This window comes from Bos javanicus, chromosome 7 (genome assembly GCF_032452875.1).
Source record: "Bos javanicus breed banteng chromosome 7, ARS-OSU_banteng_1.0, whole genome shotgun sequence".
NCBI classification, from domain to species: Eukaryota; Metazoa; Chordata; class Mammalia; order Artiodactyla; family Bovidae; genus Bos; species Bos javanicus.
The window spans coordinates 20,052,040-20,072,633 of NC_083874.1; the positions used below are offsets into that span (position 1 = coordinate 20,052,040).

The window sequence follows — 20,594 nt, forward strand, 5'->3', positions numbered from 1 at the left end:
TTGTACACCTTAATATGTTACGCACATTTCACCACGCGCAAAAAAACTAACAAATCTAGAACCTGGCTGTCTTTTACCATCTCCAGTGGCTTGTGGCCATAGTCCTGCCAGCACCTGCCAGGGCACAGCCTCCTCCCTGGTCCCTTCCCACCTGTGTCCAGGTCTCCACACAGCAACCTGGTCCTGTTCCACCTCCCTGGGGGTAAAGGCCCAAATCCTCTCCTCGGCCCCCCAGGCCCTGCCTGACCTCCCCCGTCCCTTTCTTTCCTTCCCCTCCTCCCTCTCTCCCCCTTGCTCATTCTGCTCCACACACACAGGTCTCCCTCCGTTCCTCCAACATGGTCCTGCTCCAGGGCCTTTGCACAGCTATGCCCACGGCTTGGGGCACCACCTCAGCCCGGCTGTTGTCTGTGCCCCACATTGGACCCTTGCTCCCACCTCAGCCCTGGGCTCAGAGCTGCCTCTTCCCAAGCCCCCCACCCCCGCTTCACGCTGTGCCTGCCACATGCACTTTAACACTTTACTGTCCACTCACCTGCAAATAGAAGCTGCTCAAGGGCAGGTCTGGACTCTGGCCTCCCTCGTCCCCGCTGCCCAGGACAAGGATCTTCACAGGATGTACCACCAGTCATGGGCATCTGCTCACTGCAGGGGCCTCACCTAATTTCTTCTAGGACCCTCTGGGGAGCCCATCCAGTGTCGCAGCTCCTCCAGCCTGGCTGCTTTCCTCCCCGTCTCACCCTCAGCTGTCAGTAACACCTCTCCCCTTTGTCAGTCTAGGAGCAATGGAAACAAGTCCTAGCCCCCTCCCCAGCCACTCCCCCAGCCCAGGGCACTGAGCCAGGCCTTGCTGCATACTCACACCACCACCCCTGGGTCCACCCTCTCACTCCCACAGAACCTGCCACAGCTGGGCTGCAAGGATCAGGGATCCAAGCCTTCGGGGACACTGGCATTCCCTGTTGACCACCTGCAAGTGGCCTCCTCAGCCTGTTGATACCTGCTTGTGACATTGAGGCTGCTCTGGGGTTACGCTGAGTGCGGACCATCAGAGCCAAACACATCGACAGACTGACAGCCCCACTGGGCATGACCACGTGGTTGGCTCTCCCACCAGCCTCCCGGTCCCATGCCCAGCCCTGCCACTGCATTGGAAGACAACACACGCTTCATCATTTCTACCCTGTCTGTGCCCTCAGGTGCGGGGCCCACAAGTAGAGCCAGGCTGGGTGCGGTAGACACAGGACTGTTTTCTTATTAAAAAAAAAAAAAAAGACTCAAACAAAAATAAGACCTGGACCAATGGGCATACACATGTCTGTACACACTGTCCCTCTGCCCCCTGCAAGCAGCTTGGGGCAGGCCCACCCTTCCCCAAGTTCAGACACCCGCCCACCCTCTGAATGCTAGGGCTTTAAGAGCTGTGACCCCTGTTTTCCCCAGGGGTGGGGGCAGGTCACTGCTCCCTGCCAGCGAGCCTTAACATTTGGGGACCAATTTACAGAAACACAAAAACAAATCCAAAGCAAAGTCACAAATACGTATGTACACATGCACACGCTGGCTGCTGAGGGGCAAAGGTACTCAGAACCAAGAGCAGGGCTCCTGCAGGGTCCGCCCCACCCTGTCCACGCCCATCCATGTCCTCTCGCCTCAGAAGGGAGGCATGCTCGGGCCCCTGGCCACAGCTGCCTAGCCTCCCTCCTCCGTCTCCTCCAGGTACAGCGGAAACAGGGTGGAGCATGACAGAGAGGTGGGCCCAGAGCCAGGGGAAGCTCAGAAACTTGTGGGGGACCCTGGGGTGCCCCCTGCCCTGGCTGAAGGCGCAGACAGGACCCACTAGGGTAGCCTGGAAGGAAGGGCTGGGGAGGGCCAGGCACCCACAGGACCTGATCCTTGGGATCGATTCTGCCCTCAGACTACCCTGACTGGTCACCCTGCAAGCGCCAAGAATCACAGTTGCCTGTGACCCCGTGAGCAACAAGGAGGGCTCAGCTGGGGTGAACACATGACAGTGGACAGATCCTCCTAGAGTTCTCCTCAGATAACAAGTCCACCTCGAGATGACCTCTGGCATGTAGCATGCCTGGGGCCTGCTCCCAATGTTATGCACTCAGAGTCAGTGGGGGGTGGCCAGGTCAGGGAGAGCAGAGGCGGCTGCAGAGACCCCCTTCAAGAGGGTACGTCCCTGTGATCCCTCCTGGCCGATGGGCGTGGTGTCCAGCTGTCCTGTCCTGTGGCAGGCGTGGGCGGCGGCGGGCACATGCTTCCGGGCATAGCATGCAGCCCTGATGAGGCAGTGGTGGTGACAGGTGATGGAAGCAGCCAGTCCAGGAGTTGTCCTGCGCTGGGCACGCTGTCCGAGCCGGGGCCGCCCAGGGTGGGGAGCCAGAGCCCCACTCCTGCTGCTGCCCGCCCCGGCCCTGCCCCAAACACCGGCCAACAGGGTTCGCAATCAGGCTTTAATGCAATCTTCAGGTTCTCTCCAGGCCCGGCTCCCGCCCCACCCTACTGCCAATCTTGGGCTCATGTGGGGGGGAGCAGAGAGTCCATGCACGCTGACAAGGTGTTGCTCTGCGACCAGGACGGCCGGTAGCTGTGGGTTTACCGGATCCTAGTGAAGAGGTTGAGGACGGACACAGACTCCTGCAGGACACACAGGGGCAATGCTGAGCCCTCAGCCCAGCCCCGCCGCTCAGGCGTGGGAGGGAAGCTCTGCCCCGAGGGACCCCGAGGCTCTGGGCCAGGAGGGGCCTGTGCGGGCACCGAGCATGGTGAGCGCCCCAGGATGTGCAAGGGGGCCAGGTGATGCAGAAGCAGAGGGGTGGGGGGTCCTGGAGAGATCCCGGCTGGCAGGGCAGGGGTGGGGGGGGCAGGATATGCTGGGGGCACACAATTGGGAACATCTGGCGCTGATACCGACCCACTTTACCTTTGTTGAACGGGTTTTGCTAAAGACGTTCCAGAACCTCAGTGTCTCGTCTCCAGCACCGGTGACGATAGCCTCTCCGTCAGGGGACATGGCCTACGGGAGGAGAGAGGCCACTGTCCCTGAAGCTGCAGGCACCCGGGGAAAACATAAAGGACATTCTGCCTGCTGTGACGAGGGTCTCGCTGTGCGATTCGGCAAAGGACTCACTGGCTTAAGGACAAAACTTTTTTTTGGAAAACACCAAAATGCTGACGAGGGCATGTGCGTTGAGGAGAAGGGCTCCTGTCTCCAGACACGTGAGAATGGTTGCTTAGTGAACCGTCTAGAGAAGACCTGAGCAAGTACATGGGGGTTATCTGCAGCATCTTCCACTTCCATGTGCAGGCAGACACCTGGAGATCACACAGTGGGCAGAGCCACCGTTGCTCACAGGGCAGGGAGCTGGTGAAACAGACTCAGTGACAATGCCACAACCTGTCACTTGGTCCCGGGGCCCAGAGCTGGCCCAGATGGGATGACAGACCTGGGCGGCAGGGTGTACTGCCTCTTGGGCCTGGAAGGGAGACTCACCAGGTACAGGACCCGATAGGAGTGCCCGGTCAGCTTGGCCACCTGCGTCAGAGAGGGATACTTCCAGACCAGGATCTGGTTCTGTGAGTAGCCGTGTGTGCTCACCTAGGGGACAGAAAGGGCACTGTGCTGGGGTCCCAGGCCCCCAAAAGCATCCACAAGGCACAAGAACACAGGGCCTGCCTGAAGGGTACAGAGACCAGCAGGTGACAGCCCCCAGCCTGGCTCCTTGGTCCACGACTGGACTGACACGGGGACCACATTGGCAATGAAAGCCCTTGGGCCTCTCTGAGGGTCACTGGGTGTGGGCACCTTGAGGTTCTGCCAGACCTGGCTGGCCGGGGCCTGACCGCCTGCCCCCCTGCCGCCTACCCATCCTGTACCCCAACACTCACCAGCTCGTTGGCGTGCTTGGACCAGGCTAGGTTGCACACCTGGGAGCCAGTGTCAATGCACTGCAGCGGCTGCCCCGTGAGCGTGTTCCAGAAGCGGATGCAGCGGTCAGCTGTGCCACCACCGGACGCCAGCAGCCCATGCTGGTGGGGGGACCAGGCGATAGCCTTGACAGCAGCCAGGTGCTCTGTGTACTGCTGCACAGGGCTCAGGCTCGAGTGGTTCCATACCAGCAGCTGCAGGAATGGGGCTGTGAGGCTGGCGTCCCTCGGCACACCCCCATTACCCCTGCTCCACAGAGGGGGCTGCAGGGAGCGAGGGGTTGGCCTACCTTGTTGTCGTTGCCCCCTGAGGCGAGAAGCTGGTGGTCGGTGGACCACTTGAGCCCGCACACCTCTTGCCGGTGGCCCTGCAGCCGCCGCTCTGACTGCAGGGGGGGCGTGCGGATGTCCCTCTGCAGGATCATGCGGTCCCGGCTCCCGGATGAGAGCTGGTCGGCGTTCCAGGCCAGCGCCCCTGTGGCCAGGTAGAGGGTAGACTGAGGATGTGGCCTGGCCCCACAGCACAACCCCACCCTTGCCCCCAAGTGGCTCCTCACCGACACGCGCCGTGTGGCCTTCCAGCATGGACAGCTTCTTCCCCGCAGCGGCATCCCAGATCTGCACGAAGCCCTTGTGTGTGCCGACAGCCACCAGGTTCCCCTAGGATGGCAACATGGGCGGGTGTCAGGCCCAGATGGGGCCCTCCCCTCCCCCTCCCTCCAAAGTCTTTTAACACATGTGCCATAGGATCCTCCTCCTAGGAACCCAGGTAGGTAAGTCATATGGAGCTTAAGTTTGTTAAAACCCACATGACATGCATGCGCAGAGATCCACATGCGTCAACGTGTGGAGCAAACTTGCCCACCCCCATGTCTGTCATCTAACCAGGCTGAGGACAGCCAGGGCGCAGATGTCACTGGGGCTAGACAAATGACCATAAGGCTCCTTCCGGGTGTGCAAGGCCCCCACCACTGTGGAAGCCCTTTCCAGTGAAGTCCAGTCAGACCTCCCCTGTGCCTACCCTGCCCAGCAAGGGGATGGAGCTGGTGTACTGACCCTCTCAGACCAGCCCACGGAGGTCACTGAGTCCCCTTCCACGGAGAGGTCACAGAGCCGGGTCACCTGGTGGAAGGTGTCATGTTGGTGCAACAGATGTGGGGCCCACTCCTCCTTTAAGGCCCAGATTGTCTATCCATCCATCCACCCACCCCTTCACTCTCTCATTCCCTCACACCTCAGGCCTGTGAGCCACGGCCTCACTGTGGGCCCCAGGAGGTAGCTAGGAGCTCAGGGACACACACAAGCACAGGGATGCTGACTGCACAAACTGGAGGGGCACGGGCATCACAGCCGGGGGGCCCTGCAGCAGGCGTCAGCCACGGGCTGTAGGGGATGTGTATGCCGGTGTGCCGGTGTCCCCGTGGGGGGGCTCCACTTGCTTTCTCTGAACCCACCAGCATGTAGTTCTGTCCCTCAAACATGCCACCCTGGGGGCCAGCAGCCACTCAGAGGAGGGGGAGTTACTGCTGGGTGGGGGCCCTGTGCTCAAGCCGGGAGCAAAGACTCTAATTCCTGGAAGGCAGCCCAGGGCAGGGATGGTCTGCACCCTGAGGAGACGGGGTAGGAGAAAGGGGTGGCTGGGAACTATCCAGGGCCCAGCAGCTTCCCCATCACTCACACAGGGCCTGGCCTGGCTTGGCCGCTCCCTAGCACCACCCTCCGCAACACACACACACGTGCATGCGCTCCGCGGAACCCACCTGGCTGGTGCAGGCACTCCACAGGTACACACAGGTCCCCAGCCCCACACTGAGCACGTTGAGGGAGGACCAGTCCACCAGGTTCAGGTAGAAGTCATCCTGCAGCTCGGGAGCGTCCAGGACCTTGAACGGGATCTTGGAGATCTTGCGCGTGGGTTTCCGTGGAGATCGCAATAACTTCTGACTGCAGGGAGGGGGTGGGGTAGTGGCTTTGCAGTGACTGCACGGACCTCACAGTCTCCCCTTCCAGCAGCCCCCGGTGTTTTGGGCTCATCCTGACTGACACTATGTGACTCCAGACCTGTGGGTGACCCCATGGCCACCAACCCTCCGTCATGGATGCTCAGCCGACCTGAGCGTCGATAACCCACTTCCCCTCTGCCTGGAGCCTCCTCCAGGAACTTCCCTGACCTGTGCACAGCCCCTCCCCACCCCGTGCGGGTCTGGACTCACCTCTTATTGCTGACGGGGGACAGGGAGTATGGGGACACGTCGTTGCCATCATCGGGGCTGGAGCGCTTGGTGCTGAGGGAGTACTGCAGGTGGGGGATACCTCTGAGCGGATGCTGTGCCCCAAAGCCCTGGTGCCCTGAGCCCCTGGGGGGAGAGCACACAGGGCGCCAAGCCGCAAGTGCTCTGACTAGAGACACATGTCCCCAGCAAACCAGGCCTGTTCCCTGAGGTGTCCTCCCACAGGCTTGCTGGCGTCCGCCCATCTTCTGCCCCCACAGCTACCAGCCCCTCAACTCAGAGTGTCAGGGGGTCCCAAGCCGGGCCCCTGACACTGCCCTGGGGCTTGCGCCTGAAAGGGGTGTGGGTGGCTTGGGGTGAGCCTGGTGTGAGGCAGGGGTTAAAAGGGCCCCCACCATCTGGGACTCCAGCCCCCAGCAGGGCTGAGCAGGAGGCGGCAGAGGCCAGCAGACTCACCGTGAAGAGGCCCTTCCTCTCAGGTGTGGAGGGCTGCAGCCGGCGGTCCTCTGTCTGTGGGTCCTGAACCTTCTCAATGCCAGCGCCCAGCAGCTCGTTCTTGAGTAGTGCGGAGTAGGCCAGGCCATCTGTGGGCACCAAGCTCCGTGAGGCCAGGTGGGGGGTGGGGGCCTGGGGCTGGGGGGACCTGAGTGCTGACCTTTGCCGTTGTCCGAGGTGGCGTCCTTGGCTTTCCGGTTCTGGCTGGGGGACTTCTCATTTTCCTGTAGGTGGAGAGAGGAAGGAAGAGTGAGTGGGAAGGATGGGCCCCTGCCCCCAGGCTGCACAGTCAGGGTCTCGCCCTCCACCCTCGACAGCCCCTCACGTTGATCCTGTGGAAATTCACACTCCAGTTGGCACCAGCTCGTGAGGGGATGAAGCGGTCTCCATGCTTGCTGGGGGAGGACACGGGGGAGTTGGCAGGGGTCAGGGTTCGCCGCATCTCCGCCACCTGGAAGGACGGCAGGGTGGGCTGGGTGCCTCAGAGCCCCCAAGGCCAGTGTCTCCTCCCTGACCAAGGCCCCACCCGCTATGTCTCCTTGTCTGCGGCCTCTGGCTAAGGGTTTGATCTTGGGAGTAACCCATGTGCTGGCGCCTGTGAGTGGCGCCACGTCTGAGGCTCAGTTCGTGTGTCCCGCTCCCTGGGCAGGAAGTGGCCAGAGAGCGAGAGCCCAAGTGCAGGCACCGCCACGAGCTGCAATCCATCTCCCAGGGTCACACACGGACAGGAGAGTGGGCGGCAGAGAACACAGAGCGTCCAGCCTGTGTCCCGCCACCCACAGCCTGTGTCCCGTCACCCACATCCCCACACTGTCTCTTCCCGGGCCCCGGTGTGAGGCAGTGGGAATGTCCCAGGAACGCCCTTCCTCCTATAAGGGAGGTTCAACTGTGCTCCCCAGAGAGATATGCTGAGGTCCTGCCCCTGGGACCTGGGGTGCGACCTTAACTGGAAATAGGGTCTCTGCAGGTGTTCTCAAGTTAAGATGAGCTCACATTGGAGCAGAACAGCCCCAAACCTAAGGCCTGTGTCCTCAGAGGAGAGAGAGACATCAGCACACAGAGGAAGGGGACGCAGAGACAAGGCAGAGGTGGGGTGGGCAGGTCTGTGCGCCCAGGAGTGCCAACAACCCCAGACACTGGAAGAGGCAGGAAGGAGCCCACTCTGGAGAGCCTGTGCAGAGCCAAGAGTGCTGAGAAGCAGTGGGCACAGCCTGCCACGTGTTGGGAGCCTACAACATGGTGGAGGGGGTAGGAGCTTGGGAAAGAGAAAAACAGCTCCCCCCATTGCTCTGTCCCAGTCCCCCAGAGAATGAGGGGTCTGTGGTCCCAGCAGCAGAGGAAGTGTGGGGAGGTACTAGGGGGTTCACACCTGGGTGTGACCATGGGGAGGACGTGTGTGTCACCTGTTGGGCACCTCTGTTCTCAAGGGACAAAGCCCCGCGGCTGAGCACAGCCCCCACCGGCCCCACCCCACCAGCTCCACTGGGCAGGGTGGCGCTGGCGCACCAGCCCCAGCACTCACGCACGGCATCGTGTTTTCGTTCTGGATGACGATCTGCCGCAGGAGGCGCCGCTCATAGTCCTGGTCCATGGTGAGGCGGGCAGGCACGGCCCCGCCAGCCGTGCTCAGCGGCCCTGGATGGCCTGGTGGGGAGAGGAGGAGAGGTCAGCGCCAGCAGACAGCGGTCCCTGGTCGCTGGTGACCACGGGGTACCCTGGGCGACAGCCAAGTCCCCCTGCTATGTGGGTGGGCCCTTCCCCCAGGAGCCCAGAGGGCCGTGACGGGGCAGACAGGCTCCTCTCTGGTTGTCTGTGGGGAACCTGCCCCCAGGCCCACTCCTCTTCCCACACAGGCCCGGGCCTTGCCACCTCTGGACCACACCCTCGCTCCTACGGCCCCTGGAGAGAGGAGGGGTGGTGCTGATCCCTCTTTCTCTAAGCAGAGCAGCTTTGATCCCAAAGCACAGAACAGGGGGCAGGAGTCGGGAGGGGGTCCATCAGCTGCCTGGCCCTTCCCACGGAGCTGACCGGGCACGAGGCCTGCCTGGTGGAGGGATGTCGCCGCCAGTGGACAGACAGGTTCCCCCCCAGGTCCCCCAGTCAGGAGGCCTCTCTGAAGACCGGAGTCAGAGTGCGGCATGAGGGGAGGCTGAAGAGAGAGGCCTGAGGCAGGAGGGCTGTGCACCTTCTAGGACAGGACGCCTCAGAGAGCAGCGCACCCTTCCCAGGGGGACAGCAGACCTGGGTCCGGGGTGCCCATGACCACACGCGAGCCTGTCACCTGCCCTGATGGAGGGCAGCATGAGGCTGGGGAGGGGGCCAAGCGTTGTGCCCCCAGCGCCCGCCACCTCTCCCACCACCGTCAGTCTACTCCTCCAGCTGGAGGGCCATGTGCAGGTGGGGCCAGCCAGCTCCAGCCCCTGAGCCTCCAGGCCAGCACACAGCGGTGACAGACCAAATACGAACTGAGAAAGCAAAGCCTGGCCAGAAATTAAGTTTACTAATACAAACTGCTAGATGTAGTGCCCTGGTGAAGTCCACTCCTGCCTTAAAAATATATATATGGTAAAGTACCCATGACATAAAATTCACCATCGTTACCGCTTCTAAGTGCACAGCTTAATGGCACTAAGCACACTCCCACTGTTGTGCAATCATCCTCCCGTCATCTCCAGAACTGTCCCATCTCCCGAACTGAAGCTCTAGGCCCATGAAACACTCATTCCCCATTCTGTCCCTGTTAAACACTTGACCCCCCAGCCCCTCTCCCGTTAACTCTTCAAAAAATCAAATATACACAGTCACATGACCCAGCAAGTGCACTTTGAGATAAACGCAGATATACACCCTGGAGAAAGGAAACAGACCCACAAAGAAGCCAGTATTCAAGTGCCTTTACATACACTAGTCACAAAAACCAAGAAGAGAAACCCAAGAGTCGTCAACAGTGAACAGATGAACGAATGTGGTCCCTCCACACAGTGGAGTCACTCAGCCTTAAAAAAGGAAGGAGGTTCTGACATCTGCCACCCCAGGTGGGCCCTGAGGACACGATGCTCAGTGAGAGAAGCCAGACAGAAAAGGTCACACTGTGTCATTCCACTCTTAGGAGGTCCCAGAGTCGTCAAATCCATGCAGACAGAAAGGAAATCAAAGAACGTCTGCCCTTATACGTGACCACAAGACTACAAGATGCTCAGGTGGCCCTGCCTACGTCCTACTTCCACACCTCAGACACAGACTCCCCGAGTTCCTAGGCCTAACCCTGGGCTGAGGCAGAGGCACTGGCATGAGCCTGTCTGGTCCCCGTCCCTCACTGGGACTGTGCCACGCACAGGGTGTCCTCAGTGTGGCTTTGGCCCAAAGGCAGATACTTGGCCAAAGCAGAGCCAGTGGGGTTCGACCCTGAGGGGCCGTAACACAGCCACCAGTCACCTGTGAATTTTCTGCCTGCACCCTATTGCAAAGATGAGGACGGCAAGGCTGGGCAAGGGGTCAGGGGTCAGGTGGGGCACACAGGGATCCTGCCTGGAGGTCCACCTGCCCTCCCTCCCCAACCCCAGGCCCACGGCACCTCCTCACTTGGCCTGGGGCTCTTCTGAGCCCGTGCTGGCCCACATCCCTGTCATGGACTTCCCGCTGAGAGAAATGGGCAGGCAACACCGCCAACTCCCACTCCCATTTCAGGTGAATCTGTGAAAGAAGCCACCCCTTCGTGGCCACTGGCATCCTGTCTGGCAGAGGTCCCTGGACACGTTTTGTCCACTGTGGCCGCCAAGACAAAGCCTCTGAAATGCCTGCCAGTCATCTCCTTCTCTGGCCTTCTACTCCTCCTCCCCCAGGGGGCCCGTGAGCAGGCTATGAGCAGGCAGGACACTGAGAGGAGACACTAAGCTCTGTTCCAGCGTCCAAGTTAGGTTAGTGGCTGTCCCTGCTTGGCAGACACAGAAACCAGGCTCAGAGGGCTAACTTCCCAGCCCAACATACTGAACGTACTCCGCAGACCTAAACAGGGCCTCAGCTGCCGTATGGCGGGCAGAAAGCTCCCTGGAGCCCACGTGCTCAGGGGCGCCTCCTCTGGGGCCTCAGCTCAGGGATAGCAAGGGAGTTGCCCACAGGGCTGATGGAAACCACGGTCTCTCTATTCACAGACCAAAGCCACAATGTCAACGCCCCTAGTGGCTCCTTGTGTGGTCAGATGGCAGGGCCCAGAGAGCAGTGCAGATGCAGGCCACACACCTGAAGTTAAGCACCCAAAGCACTGAGGTCATTGCAGAGTACGTGGAGACTGGTTTTCTAGGATGCACAAAGGAGCTGCTGCTAAGACACTGAGTGTCCAGGCACCGGGTGTCACTAAATCAGCACGCCCACGTGAAGCGCCCTTCGCCATCTGTGGGCTACGTCCTAACAGGAGAGTCTGCAGAAGGCCGTGTGGCGGGCAGGCGACTCACTGCTGACAGGTGTAGCTGCTGAGGATCAGAGCGGTCCCTAGTCCCTGACCGTGGCTGCGTTCCTTATATGGCAAAACGGGCTCTGCGGACAGGGTCAAGGCCCCTGAGATGGGGACGACCCAGGATTCCCCGGGAGGCCCAGTGTCATCACAGGGTCTTTATAAGAGGGAGGGGGAGGGTCAGAGGCAGACAGGAGATGCTGACTCCCGCCTCATACTGCACAGCTCCAGAATCAGAGGACACACCCTTGCCGCGGAGGAGACACTCCCATCTGCTGTTGGCAGGAGCCGAAATCTGGCAACAGCTTTCAAAATCTAAAAACGCACATCCTTTTTGACTTCTAAGAATTTCCCCTTAGAAACTCTGGCACACGTGCAAACCCATGTGTACAGGGAAGCTGCTGTACGCAGGCCGCTCAGGAAAGCAGGGGACAGAGCTCAGATGTCTACCTGGGGGGGCTGGCCTTTTTCCCCTGCTGCCAGAGGCACTGCAGTAAAGGGGTGGGGGTCTTGGGGACCCACTGCACGCACAACACGCTGTGCAGAACAAGCTGTTTTCAGAAGGGTTAGTCGGTCGGCTCTGGGAAGAGGAACTAGAGGACAGGGTCTAGTGAGGAAGGAAGCCCTGGTCTCCTGCCTTGTCACTGTGCTTCTTGGATTCTGTGTCTCGGGAACTTGCCAGCCATTCACAGAATAAGCAGCCAGACACAGCAGGGGTCACGCACACCCGGCATGAGACCGGAAGAGTCTCCATGGTAGGGGCATGGCCAGCTGTGCACAGGAACACTCTGCCCCCTTTGCTTGTCTCCTAACTCCTGGGTTTCCAGCCGCTGCCCCACTGGAGGAGGCTTCCCCTGCAGTTTCTCACCAACTCCTGACCTCGCCCAGCCCTCCAGCCTGCAGGATTTCCAGTTACCAGGCACTCAGTACAACCTAGTGGTCCTCATCAGGGTGGTTCTGCCCTGGGGACACCGGGCCGAGTCTGGGGACATCTGTGCTTGTCATGACTGTGGGTGCCGGAGATGCCACTCCACACCCCAGTGCCTGTCACGGCCCCCCAGAGAGGATGATCCGATGCAGTGCCGGGGGGAGCCCTACAGGGCCAGGCCAGTGAAATGACAGAGCATGGGCTGGCCCTGGGTTGGCAGGGACCCAGGGGCCAGAAGATAACCCAGTGTGCAAGCCCCAAGAGCCCTCCTGACAGCTGGGGTCCCACCTGAGGAAGAACACAAGGGCAGGTGCTCACCTCCAGTCACTGCAGCCCCAAGGGTGAGTGAACAGAAACCACCCCTCCCTGAGCCCACAGAGGAAATGAGGTCAGACAGTGGCCTATGGGGCAGGACCCAGGATAGTGAGCCCCTCCCACTGTCGCTGGAGAGGCCTCCTCAGGTGAGAGCAGCATCCTGGGCATACCCCTGGCAAGTTTGTGCCAGGCCCACAGGGCCGTCCCCTGCTTCCAGCAGTGCTCAGACCAACTGCAGGTCCTTTGGGGCCTTGCTTATCTTGAGAACCGCTCCCGCTGTTTTCCTGCTGTGGGGCTCTGAGGCCAAGGAGACACCCCGTGATGTGGCTTATGACTCAGGACTCCAGGCAGCTGCTGGCCTCCCCCATTCCCAAGGCACTGCTGACATCCCAGCCATCCAGGGCACTGTGGGTGTAGAGCAGCCCCCCAGGCCCCCACCTGTCTGATGCTAGGAGGATCCTCCCAGTTGAGTGGATCACTGATGTCCCCAGACACAATCCAGTGTCCCCTGAGGTGGGGGGGGGGGGGCGCAGCATCACCCTAGAGAGGGTAAATCTGGCCTCTGGGAGGGAAGTCACACAGGCTCCCCAGAGGCTCTCTGAGGACACAAGCCAGAAGAGCCCATGGGGACTGCATCCCGGGGGATGGGACTGCTCCCAGCCCTGTGGGGAGGCTGTCAGGACACAGCTGATGGCAGGGACACGAAGCCCACCTGTGCCCCTCCAGCAGCCAGCGAAGCACCAGACAGTCCAGGTGCATGACTCAATGCAGTCCCCAGACTCAATTCTATCTCTGTTCCACAAAGGAGGAACCCTGGGGCTCAGAAGGCTGGTGAGCACCCTGGCACCAGAAGGCCAACCGTCTAAAGCTCCCAGGCCCTCTCGGGATTGGTCATTACAGCTAGGGTGCAGCAGCACCAGTCGGCTCCAGTGGGAGCTATCCAATTAGGGGTCACGGTGACCAATACTGGGGCTCCCTGAGAACCATCATCATGGGGCACAGCCTCTAAGGGGGGTCCCTAACCCTCCAGGAGGCACCCTCCCGGCCCATGAGGCGTGCAGGTGAAGAACCTAAAGACTGTGGTAGCTCTGGTGCCAGTCCATGGCTTCCTGACCATCAGCCCCTGAGAAGGCAGGGTAACTGGTCGTCTTATTCCAGCCAGACTCTGAGGGGTGGGGAGAAGTCCCACAGAGAGACCCAACCAGAAATGGGGGGTCTTCCAATCTTCTGCTCCCAGCAGAGTCTCTGCTTTTGCCTTTTCCACGTGGGTGCAGGCCGGCCAGCCCTGGCAGATCCCCTTCTTGCGATCATCACCAGGCCCAGGGCGGGCTGTGGAGGGGGACAGAGCTGGCTGTGAGTCTGGGCTTCGACCCTTACTGGCTAACTGGCTCGGGCAAGCAACTTCTCCTCTCAGAACCTGTCTCTTCATCTCAAAAGTGGGGAAAATGGAGTAACACCACAAGTGCAGGGGTGAAACCGGGTGCAACTTCCATGGAGCAGCTGGTAGGAAGTCTAACCCAAAGGGGACGCTAGGGAGCGGAGCTGGCCCCCCGGGCTCACTGAGGGGTGCACAACAGGTCCCAGCCGCACCTGCTTCCTGCCCATCCACTGCCCAGCAATATAGGCTGTGCGGCATGTGGGGAGCACAGGGCAGGGCCCCATCTTCTCCCCTACTGTTCCTAGAGGTGACAAGGACTGGTCTCCCCTTGTATAAGGGAGGATCGTCCTGAGAACATGAGAGGAGTGGGATTCCCGCAGGCTACAGGGCTGGCCGCGGCTGTACAGACGTTGACTCCTGACTAGGACCTGGGCTCTGGGCTTTGCCACAGTGGAGGCACAGACAGGGACCTGAGCAGGGAGTGGCTGCACCTGCAGACAGAGAAGGCGATAGCACCCACTCCAGTACTCTTGCCTGGGAAATCCCATGGACGGAGGAGCCTGGAAGGCTGCAGTTCATGGGGTCTCGAAGAGTCGGACACGACTGAGCGACTTCACTTTCACTTTTCACTTTCATGCATTGGAGAAGGAAATGGCAACCCACTCCAGTGTTCTTGCCTGGAGAATCCCAGGGACAGGGGGGCCTGGTGGGCTGCCGTCTATGGGGTCGCACAGAGTCAGACACGACTGACGCAACTTAGCAGCAGCACCTGCAGAGGGGACCCAACCAGCTAGCAGCCCCTCATATCTAAGGACAAGGAAGGACAGGCCTGAGGATGGCCAGAGTCAGAAAGGGCTGCGCCCAGTAGGGGACAGAGTGTCTTCCAAGTGACTAAGGAGCATCACTGGGTGGGGAGGCCCGGAAGTGCACCTGGGGAGCCTCTTCTTGTCATTCGTTCATTCACTCACTCATTTAGCAGAGGCTTACAGCCCCATGTGTGGGCAGGTGTAGGAGCTGCCAAGTAGGCAGGACTCACAGCCTGGAGGCATGGAGAGCCTTGTCAACACAGCTCTCCTGCCCGTGACCATACCCCCAAGAGAGTCTCACTTCCAGGTGAAACTGCCACTCTAACCCTCACCCTCACCTCTTAGCTCACAGGGCACCCCCTCCCGTCAGACTGGGTGAAGCTTTCAGGCCTTAAGGGCATCTAGGTCTGCAGCAGCTCAAAGGATGCCAGCCTACGGAAAGAAGAAGGACTTGAGCGCCACAGCAGTGACTCAGGACCATCTATCTATATGATCACAACTCCTGATCGTGTCCCACCAGGACCCCAGAGCCTTCACAGATCTCTGCCTCGGCCTGCACACCTGGGCACAGGGACCTCACCCCTCACAAGCAGCCGTGAGTGTCAGAGGTACTTCCTCCATCTCCTCACTGTGGTTCCCACCCATGGGTCCAGAGTGGGAGTGGCAGAAGGAAAAGCCTAGCATGTTGAGGGCAGCCCCCTCCACACATACTGATACGCAGTTAGGCTGTTCCCTGTGGGGACCTTTCTGGGCACTGTGGATTTGAGCAGCATCTCTGGCCCCACCCACTGACGCTGCACCCCCCATTTTGATGGGGACCCTCTGGTTTAGGGGACTCTTTAGGGGGAAAAGTTGCCTCCTCCGATTCTGAAGACTAGCACTGACCTCTCAGTGCTCAGCCCTTCTATGAGTGCAAACAAACACTCACGCCTACCCCCCATTTGTTCCCCCCACCTCCTCAAGCGGCCTCCCCGTCACCATGGCAGCCTGACCCTGCCTCCCACAGCAGCTTCAGGCCTGATAGAGATGACACTCTCACTGAGGGTCACAACCCTATGACTCCCAGGCTAGTTCTGATCTGGGGAAGAGCTGGGGGTTGAAGGCATGGTCTGGGGGGAGCACACTGGGAGCAGGAAGAGGGAAAGGTTACGAGGCTGTCACAATCTCCTAGGCTGTGCCTTGGGGCGGCTGGTGGCAGGGGTGGGGAAGGATGGGGCAGGGGCTTGAAGAGAGGTGGTTTAGTGGGCTTGTGGGGGGCTGGGATCTGCTTGCTCAGTTGAGAAAGCAGGTGGTCCTAACAAGATGGGGGGGTGGAGAGGAGGAGTCCCAGGTGAGGCTGGGGGATACAAGGGAGGGGGGTGGGCAGGTCTGAGGAAAGGGCCACCTTTTCTGGACACGCCACATGGCACCTAGGGCAGGCTGACGGGCCGCTGGCCACATGGGCTGCAGTCAGGAGCCAGGTCAGATGAGGACAGGAAACTGAGGGTGAGGGGAGGCCATCAAGAATGAGCAGAGGTGCCCTAGCCGAGATGGAGAGGAGGGTGCCCCTGTGTCCCCAGCAGCTCTCTCTCAACAGACAGAAAGTGCCAACAGCCCAGGGGCCTGCCAGCTGGCACAGAGACATCATGACAGAGCCCATCCACACACAGAATTATCCAGCCACAGAAAAGAGGACATGCTACAGCATGAACCCCAAAGACATGATGCTCAGTGAGAAAAGCCAAACACGAAAGGCCACATGTTGTGTGATGCCATTTATACGAAATGCCAGGAATAGGCAGATCCAGAGACCAAGAGTGGGTTAGTGGTCGCCAGGGGTGAGAAGGGGCTGGGAGTGAGCGCTGATGGAAATGCTCTGGAACTACAGTGGTGACAGATGCACACACCACATAACATACTGAAAACCACCCAACTGCACAATTTAAGTGAGTGAATTGTGGAGCACAAGGATTTTACCTGAGTAAAGCTATTACCCACAAAAATCAGATAATAAGAGAAACATCACTGGAGCAGTTAATGCTAAAGGAAATCAACCCTTAATAATCACTGGAAGGACTGATGCTGAAGCTCCAATACTTTGGCCACCTGATGCTAAAAGCCAACTCATTGGAAAAGACCCTGATGCTGGGAAAGATTGAGGGCAGGAGGAGAAGGGAGCGAAAGAAGATAAGATGGTTGAATGTCATCACTGACTCAAAGGACTTGAGTTTGAGCAAGCTCTGGGAGATGGTGAAGGACAGGGAGGCCTGGTGTGCTGCAGTCCATGGGGTTGCAAAGAGTTGGACACGACTTAATGACTGAATAACAGTGGAGGAGACTGAAAGACAGAGGGGATGGTGCAGGCTGCCGCATGAGCAGCGGTGGGACGACTGAAGGCGGCCGGGCCAAGGGGGGTGCAGTGTGCGCTCTTGCTCCCTTCACGCCCAAGGACGCTGAGGCAGGAGGAGGCAGTCACTTGCCAACGACACAGGACACAGCCGTCGGGGCCACCAACGTCCCGTGGAGACTGTCACTGGGGGCTGGGCCCTGCGCCTGTCCCTTGATTTAAACACTCCCTGCCTGCACTGGGCAGGCTCCGCAGCAAAGACTTGGGGAGGGAGTGAGGGGCAGGCAGGCCAAGACCAGTGGAGCTGACGAGCTGGCTGACACAATGAAGCAGCAGCACTGCTCCCAGCAGCACTGGGAGCTACTGGGGCAGAAGAGGCAGGCCGAATACCCCTTTCCCAACTCTGCAGGCCACTGGCTCCCTGTGCCAATCCCCAAGATGGACTGCCCACCCTCTATCCGCTCCAGCCAGGACTCTCCAGCCCCAACTTTGCAGGGCACTGACACGGAGACTCTGCACTCATAGGCTTTGGTTGGTGCTCTGGTTCCAGGCCTCCAACTTTGGCACCGTGGACTTTCAGGATCAGGACCAGATCACTCTCAGTAGGAGACCATCCTGGGTGCCACGGGGTATGGAGCCCCATCTCTGCCCCACCCCTTCAAAGTTAGGAGCCTCCCCAGTCGTGACAACCATAGATGTCCCCAGACATCACCAGTGTCCCAGACAAAAATCTCCAGGTCATTATAGGGTGCTCCAAGTCGGCTGGTTTCTTTAAGAACAAGTCCCTTGATCTCCAAGTCAGCCTGGAGTCCCAGACAGATTGGAAGATAGATTGGCTTCTGATCCTCATCCCTCTCAGTAACACTGAGCGAAAGGTCCCCACAGCCACCACCACCATGGGCCTCCCAAAAGGCAGAAGTCCCTGGTACACAAAACCTACCACAGTCAGCAGCCCCAATAAATACGAATGGCAGGAGACTTCCTGCAGCAACAGAGGGCCCAGTGTGAGCTTCTATGCAGATCTGCTTCTGAAGCCTTGTGAGGCTTCAAGGTCCCCCGTGCCCAGCCCCAGAAAGATGCCACCAGTCCAGGCACAGACTCTGAGACCTTCCTGGGCAACAGTCCTGGCAGCAAGCTGGCCAGCGCAGTCACAGGAGACGCTGCCCCCACCACAGCAAAGCAAGTGTCCTTTGAGCCAAGCATTGTCTGAGGACCAGGGCTCTGGGTTTCGGAGAGGCAGGGCCTGCATCCTTAATGGAACCCTCTGGGAGCAATCAAACCTCACTCACGACGCAAAGCACCAGCGAGTGGCCAGCACACTTGCCTCCTCTCTCAGGTTCAGAAGAAACACAAGCCTGGCGTGGCCAAAACAGAAGGGACCCTCCACATCACAGGCCACGAGGACGCACGAGACAGTCTGCCCATAAGTGGGCTGGGAGGTGTTCCAAGCAACAATGTGCACCACTCTGGGGACAGCCCCCCTACCCCCACATCTCATCAGCTTCCAGAGGACAGATCCAGCCCCTATCATCAGGAGAGACCCCCTCAAAGGTCTTCATTACACAGACAATCCCACCTGGCCCCATCTCGGGGAGGGATCTGGCTGCCATGAGGTCTTAGTGAACGGTTTTTCTTTAGGTAAATTGTCCTCACTCAAGGGATGGTAAGAAGTGGGGTGGAGGGGCACAAAGGATGGGGTGTTGCCTCAACAGCCAGAGGCATGAGGTCATTGCTCAGTGTACCAGGGTAAGGGTGGGGGAATCTAGTCCCCAATCTGAAAGGCCCCGTGAACTCCAGATGATATGATGGGGGAAAACAAAACGGGTTAAGGCTGGGACACAACAGTGGAACTCAGGCTTTTAATTGGCGGCAGGTCAGAATAGACAAGGCCAATGGGAGGCGGGGGTCAGTTTTTAGTTGGGGAAGATGACTGTGATGGGGTGACTGTGGCCTTTCCCAAGTGGCTGCGCTTGTGCTTGGAGGAAGACCAGAATGATCCCGGGCTGGAGGGCGGTTGGGCACAGCCAGGCGGTCTCAGATTTTGGTGGAGTCAGCGGCGAAATGGAGAGGTGGATTCTGGGTGGGTCGTGGTGAGAAGGGGACAAATTGGGAGGGAGGGAGGCAGGAGCAGAAACCAGAGGGGCCGGGAGCCAGAGGGGCACTTAGGTATTCAAAACTCGTCGTCTAACTGCTTCCGTGTGCCAGGAGCAGAGGGGGCGCGGTGAGTACAATGGGGAGCGCCGACGGATAGGGTCTCCGCACCCTCAGCCCGGTTGTTCAGGGTCCACAAGGTTGGATTGTGTTTTATCCGGGTGGGGACGGGGGTTGGTCCAGGCCTGGGTGAGTCGTGACAGCTCGGGGGCGGGCGGGGGGCAGTTTCAATTTGGGCCGGGCCCGAGCTCGGGAGACCCGAGGTTGACAGGCCAGAGATGCAGAGTACGATTAGGGCGTCGGCCGGCCGTTTTGGTGGGCGGAGTGGGGAGTCCCCCGGTTTAGGGGTGGTCAGAGCTCAACCTCATAATTAGAAAGAAAGGGGACGTTGACTTCGCGGGGAGATGGCGGGCTGCAGGTGGCTCGGGTTGGGGAGGTCACCCAGGGCCTGGTCTGGGGGAAGGCTCGGACATGGGGGTTCGGACGGGAGGTGGGATGCTGAGGTCACTCGGGCCTAGCTCAGACTGGGGGGCGGCGCTCGGGGGTCTGGCCGGCTCCCGGAGCGGGGCTCAAGCCTGGGAGTGGTGGGCCGGATCGCCGGCTCGTTTTCGGGGACCCAGGACAGACCCACGCCGCTGCCAGGCCCGGCCCGGCTCCGGCGTCGCAGCTCGGGTCCAGGGGGCGGGTCCCCAGACCTCAGCCGCCTCACCTGGCTCGCTCCCGTTCGCCCTCTGGCTCCACCGGCCCCGCCTCTCCCGGCGCCGCGACGCGCCCACCTGCGCTGCGCGCAGCTCCGCTGCGTCCGGCCGCGGCCGCAGCTGACGGGATCCCGGGCTCCGCGCTCCTTAATATGGCGTCGGCCGCTACTCCGCGGCCTCCGGCACCCTCCTCCGCCGCGCGCGCGCTCCCGCGGCCGGCCACGCCCCCGCGCCGTCGCGCTGCGTGCCGCCGCCACGCCCCGCCACGCCCCCGCGCGCCCGAGCATCGCGCCCGCGCCCCATCACGCCCCGCCCAGTTCTCGCGGTTGCGCCTGCGCGCCTCGGGCATCTCGGGAGGACATGACGTAAGTTGCGATTCGAATCAATACAGGAAGCATGGCGCGACAGGTTGCCCAGGGCAACCGCCCCGAACCGGATCTGCGGCCCTGAGGAGGCGGCTATGTGGGAATCTGGGGTAGTGACCCGGTTCAGTTTAAGGCGTGGTTCTTAGAGGACCACGCAAAACAGGTGCCCCCTGGGCAGACCCATCATCGCAATGAATGACGCAGTCAGACCCCCAGATAAGCGCAGGTGGGTGCGCTTTGCTGGTTGTGCAAACCCCACTGCCTGTTGAAACACATTTACTCACTCATTCATTCAATACCATATTACCGTCCTCTTGGGTGCTCCTCCAGATCCTCCAAGAAGGGAACTGAGAAATGTAGTATTTCCTGTGGTGTCAATAACCAAGGATGTCACAGTCATCAGCAATTGTAGCCCTCCAGTGTGAGCCAATGAACCTGAGGGAACTTGGGAAGGAGAAGAATATCTACCCTCTATCAGCGCTCAGACTACAGTCACTCCCTCTGGTGAGCCCAGA

The 20,594-nt window shown here is 60.1% G+C and overlaps 1 protein-coding gene across 5 annotated transcripts; it reads right to left on the reverse strand.

Moving 5' to 3' along the window:
- Positions 1 to 1,230: 1,230 nt before the first annotated feature.
- On the reverse strand, positions 1,231 to 19,812 carry FZR1 (fizzy and cell division cycle 20 related 1). Of its 5 annotated transcripts, XM_061422685.1 has the most exons (15): positions 19,726 to 19,812; positions 14,878 to 14,971; positions 8,185 to 8,306; positions 6,988 to 7,113; positions 6,823 to 6,886; positions 6,624 to 6,751; positions 6,150 to 6,232; positions 5,697 to 5,880; positions 4,993 to 5,058; positions 4,494 to 4,596; positions 4,227 to 4,411; positions 3,898 to 4,131; positions 3,503 to 3,607; positions 2,924 to 3,025; positions 1,231 to 2,646 (listed from the first exon to the last, which is right to left on the reverse strand). In XM_061422685.1, exons 3-15 carry the CDS (start codon positions 8,251 to 8,253, stop codon positions 2,605 to 2,607), a joined length of 1,491 nt encoding a protein of 496 aa, XP_061278669.1. In that variant the 5' UTR covers positions 8,254 to 8,306; positions 14,878 to 14,971; positions 19,726 to 19,812; the 3' UTR covers positions 1,231 to 2,604. The 5 variants fall into 5 exon arrangements, with proteins under 5 accessions (XP_061278669.1, XP_061278670.1, XP_061278668.1 ...); XM_061422686.1 differs by lacking the exon at positions 14,878 to 14,971 and having other exon boundaries at positions 2,933 to 3,025; positions 19,726 to 19,809; XM_061422684.1 differs by lacking the exon at positions 14,878 to 14,971 and having other exon boundaries at positions 19,726 to 19,809.
- Between the last annotated feature and the right edge of the window lie 782 nt (positions 19,813 to 20,594).